This window comes from Aplosporella prunicola (genome assembly GCF_010093885.1).
Source record: "Aplosporella prunicola CBS 121167 unplaced genomic scaffold K452scaffold_189, whole genome shotgun sequence".
NCBI lineage: Eukaryota > Fungi > Ascomycota > Dothideomycetes > Botryosphaeriales > Aplosporellaceae > Aplosporella > Aplosporella prunicola.
Genome location: NW_022983717.1, coordinates 1 through 4,267, shown reverse-complemented (window position 1 = coordinate 4,267; position 4,267 = coordinate 1). Strand labels below are relative to the sequence as shown.

General features: G+C 46.4%; 2 protein-coding genes across 2 annotated transcripts; both read left to right on the top strand.

Moving 5' to 3' along the window:
- Positions 1-1,139: 1,139 nt before the first annotated feature.
- Positions 1,140-2,424, top strand: K452DRAFT_239881 (uncharacterized protein; the record flags this gene model as incomplete). Its single annotated transcript, XM_033537758.1, has 4 exons — positions 1,140-1,224; positions 1,333-1,477; positions 1,527-1,766; positions 1,818-2,424. The coding sequence occupies 4 exons, from the start codon at positions 1,140-1,142 to the stop codon at positions 2,422-2,424; spliced, it is 1,077 nt and encodes a 358-aa protein (XP_033390860.1).
- Positions 2,425-2,617: 193 nt separating this feature from the next.
- Positions 2,618-4,267, top strand: K452DRAFT_61085 (uncharacterized protein; the record flags this gene model as incomplete). Its single annotated transcript, XM_033546905.1, has 2 exons — positions 2,618-3,101; positions 3,148-4,267. Coding segments are annotated over exons 1-2 (1,412 nt in total), but the record flags the coding sequence as incomplete, so codon positions are not given.

The window sequence follows — 4,267 nt, the reverse complement described above, 5'->3', positions numbered from 1 at the left end:
TGTAATGCAGGAGATGGGAACGAAAGATGGCGCAAACGGTTTATGTGGTTGTAGAGGTATTATGGCGCAGCCTCTACAACGAAAAGAACGGATACGGGGCGCCACCAGCGCTTAATGTCTTGGCTGACCGGGGTTTCAGCTCACTACGGTATATAATGCATCGGGTTGGGGCTGATGGCAGCGCTTAGGCCACCGAGGGTCGCCCAGCGCATCCGTCTTACCCTGCTTTGCGAGAGTACTGATAATTGGCGACCGGCGGAGAGCTGATACATGCTGCAGATGCATAAAATCCAATAGTTTTAATCAACGAAAAAAGCTTACTAAACTATATAATAGCTATTTCTTTGTATGCAAGATCTTAATTATCTACTAAAGTCCTTACTCGCACCACGTGGTACGAGACTTATCTCGGCGTGCACTGTCCGGGCTTTATCTAGAATGCCTCTACCGTCGGCGGGAGCGGGGGCGCATGCACGCACAGGTCAGCCAGCGTCAGGGCGTCAGGGCGGAGCTCTTGCCGGTCGCATCCGTCTACCACAGTCCAGGGTCTACAGTTTGCCTTCGCTGGCTGTAAATACCGCGCGCCTCCGCTGACCACTTACATGCGCGCGTCGCACTGAGTACCCGCGTGCCTAAGCCACTGACGTTGCTGGTTGCATTGCAGCTTGCCTCCGATAATACACGAGTTTAGCCTTACCATTTATTGTTACACAACAACCTTACCCCCTTACATCATTCATTTATCTACTTACTCTGCGCGACTAAAGATAAGTTAAATTACCATAGATGCGTATAGCCTGTAGAATCATTACTAGGAAGGCATAAAAGATAAAGGCATAAAAGAGAAAAGCATGAAAGGAAAAAGCATGAAAGGGAAAAGCACGAGGTAATTAAAGTAGTAAACGAATATATAAATACAAAGCTAAACTGAAGAAGTACTAGCGGTTGCCTATTATAGGGGGTGGTGAACTTAACCGGGGCCTAATTATAGCAGGTGAGCTGGCAGTCAGATGAAGGATGTACCCCGCACCTGGTGTTACATATTTGCTATAGCCCTAAACAATTTCTATAAAGGCCTGAAATTACCTGTTGTCTTTCGGTATCCAGACTTTTGGCCTAGCTCCAAGTGATATTCACTCATGGCGCAAGCGCAAGCAACGACGCAGAAAACCGAGAGCGGACCGAGCCCGCTTGACTTAGAAGGCATCTGTCTTCTCTCTCTTGGTATGTCGCTCTATTTATAAACCGTATACTAAGAGGGGCTACTATAACTGCTCCTTTATCTATCTCGCCATACCATGAAGTTTAATTTTGCTAACTATTATGGCCTAGATGGAGGTGGCGTCCGCGGATTATCGAGCCTTTACGTCCTAAAGCGCCTGATGACGAAGCTCAATTATGAGCGGCATGAGGATGGTCTCCCAGCTGTCAAGCCATGTGAAGTATTTGACCTTATTGGTGGTACTAGTACTGGCGGGTACGTAGGCTTGATATCTCCCTGTCGTGCCTATTCCTAACTTTTCTAGCATTATTGCCATCATGCTTGGTCGGCTCGAGATGGACGTTGACGCCTGCATCTCAGCCTATACCAGGCTAATGAAAAATGTTTTCGGAGCGAAGGGCGTCCTTCCGGTAGACTGGAAAGGTCGTATAAAAGCCCGACTCGACTCTGAAAAGCTTAAGGGTGCCATTGAAGAAGTCCTCCATGAATACCAAACCCCAGAAGATGCCCGCCTAGATGATGGGGTTAAGCGTGGGTGTCATGTGTTAGTTTACCGCTATCTATTAATTAGGCTTACATGACTGATAGTTCTTAGGTTCGTTTGTGCGGCTTCGAAGGAATCTAGTGATATTACCCGTTTACGCAGCTACAGATTACCTGATGAAGATAGCACTTCCGCTACCGTCTGTGAAGCTGCCCTTGCCACTTCAGCAGCGACATCATTTTTTGAGCCAATCACAATAGGAGCACGCACGTATGTTGACGGTGCGTTACGAGCCAATAACCCGGTTGTCGAAGTGAGGAACGAAGCCTCAAACATTTGGTGCACCAACACGGGAGATTTGAAACCTCTCGTAAAGTGCTTCGTTTCTATCGGGACCGGAAATCCGGGAAAGAAACCGATCGAGGACAAAGCAGCGAAGTTCTTTCTCAAGGCACTGGTGCAACTCGCCACAGAAACCGAGAAAACGGCGGAAGATTTCGTTCAGGATTGGCGCCAACACTTCGACCAGAAGCGATACTTTCGTTTCAACGTCCAGCAGGGACTCCAGGATATTGGCCTTGAAGAGTACGAAAAGCAGGGTGCTATTGAGGCAGCTACCGATGCATACCTGAGTGAGATAGCACAGAAGTTTAGCCTTCGAGATTGTGCATCAAATCTCAAGCAGAAGCAAAGTGTGTATATTGAGAACTTTGTCTAGTCTTTTTTTTTTTTTTTTTTTTTAGGTTAGAAAAAAAACATGAGTTGACCATGGGCAGGCATTACAACGCTCGACGTTACTGCGAAAATCAAAGTATGCTTTAGGAAGTCTAGTAATACGGAGAGACATTTATCCTTACTTACTTTGGTAGGAATACAACATTGACCGCCAACTCGAGCTACGAACCGGTACAAACCCCTGAGTAACTATTAGGTATATCGCTAACTTATTGAAAGCTACCGTGTCTCTCCAAACCTATTATGAGGTTCCCCATATCGCCGTTTCCAAATTTTTCGGACGGGAACAGCTTCTATGCAATATCGACACATGCCTCAAGCAACAACGAAATGACAAGGCGAAGCCTACAACAGTGGTGTTGCAGGCAATGGGGGGACAAGGAAAGAGCCAAATTGCATTGGAGTACTGTAGAAGGTCAAAAGAAGACTATCGCGGCATCTTTTGGGTCGATGCAACCTCAAGAGACACAGCAGAAAGAAGTTTTGAGAACATTGCTACGAGGCTTAACAAGGTAGCCGCAGACAGTGCATATGACGTCGCTGCAATGGTCAATCTTGTGTTGGATACGATCGGACAATGGAAACAGCCCTGGTTACTTGTTTTCGATAATTATGATCGCCTCGAGGATTTTCGAACCGTTAGGGACTTTTTCCCTGATTGTAGGTATTTTTGAAAAATAAAGCAACTTCATGCTAACATTCTTAGGCGGCCATGGCTCTATCATCATTACCAGCCGGCACGAGGGTGTGAAATTCTTGGGAAAATTGATTCCCATTCCATCCATGACAGACGACGGGGGACTAGAGCTTCTACTCCGGGATTCTCCACCTCAGCTTTCTGAGAGCGATCAGTACTATGGCGAACAGATCGTAAGACGTCTTGGTGGCCTTGCCCTAGCGATCGAACAAGCCGCTGCCTTTATCGATTTTCGGCAGATGGAGTTGCCGGACTTCTTGCCAATATATGAGAAAAAGAGAAAAGAAGTACTACAACATACGAGAGAGCTCTGGGAGTACCGAAGGCATACACATGACTCAGAAGAGAAGGTAGAACTAACGGCGTTCACGACATGGGAAATGAGCTTCGAACAAATCAAAGGTCGTGACCAGGATTATCGAGAGGATATAACGAGATTTTTAAGCGTGTCTGCTTTCCTTGAGCCTTCGAAGATTACGGAATACCTCTTTCGTAAGGGTCACGAACTGAACCACGCATCGATCCACTGGCTCAGCATTTTTACTTTCCCAGACTCAGACTCAGACTCAGGCTCTGACACAACAGATGAAGATAATATACGGCCATGCTGGGATCAAAATGAATTCGAACAAATACTTCAGCACCTCCGTCGCCTGTCCTTAATCCAGAGCACCCAAAGTACGAGGACAAGCATTTGGTTCTCGATACATCCACTTATACGCGACTGGCTCCAGTTACGGGAGAAATCATCCGTCCGGAAAGAAATCCTACGAGAAGTTATTAGACTAGTAGCATCGGTAATATATGATGCAATAGAAGGAGCTCCCCTTGAGATCAAGCATGAACTTCTCACACATCTTGATTCATGTATGAGTAACCACTCATTGCTTGAGGCTAGAGAGCTAGGCAGTCTAAAGATGGGATTCGAGACAACAATCTTCGGTGAATTTTATAGGTCCCAAGGGCATTACAAAAAGTCAGAAGAACTTTTTGAAATCCTTCTACGGGAGGAAGAATCAAAATTAGGACAGGAGCACCCAGATACGCTGTCTAGCATAGCAAATCTCGCGTCAACGTTTTGTGACCAGGGAAGGTGGAAGGAGGCAGAAGAGCTAGAGGTGCAGGTGAT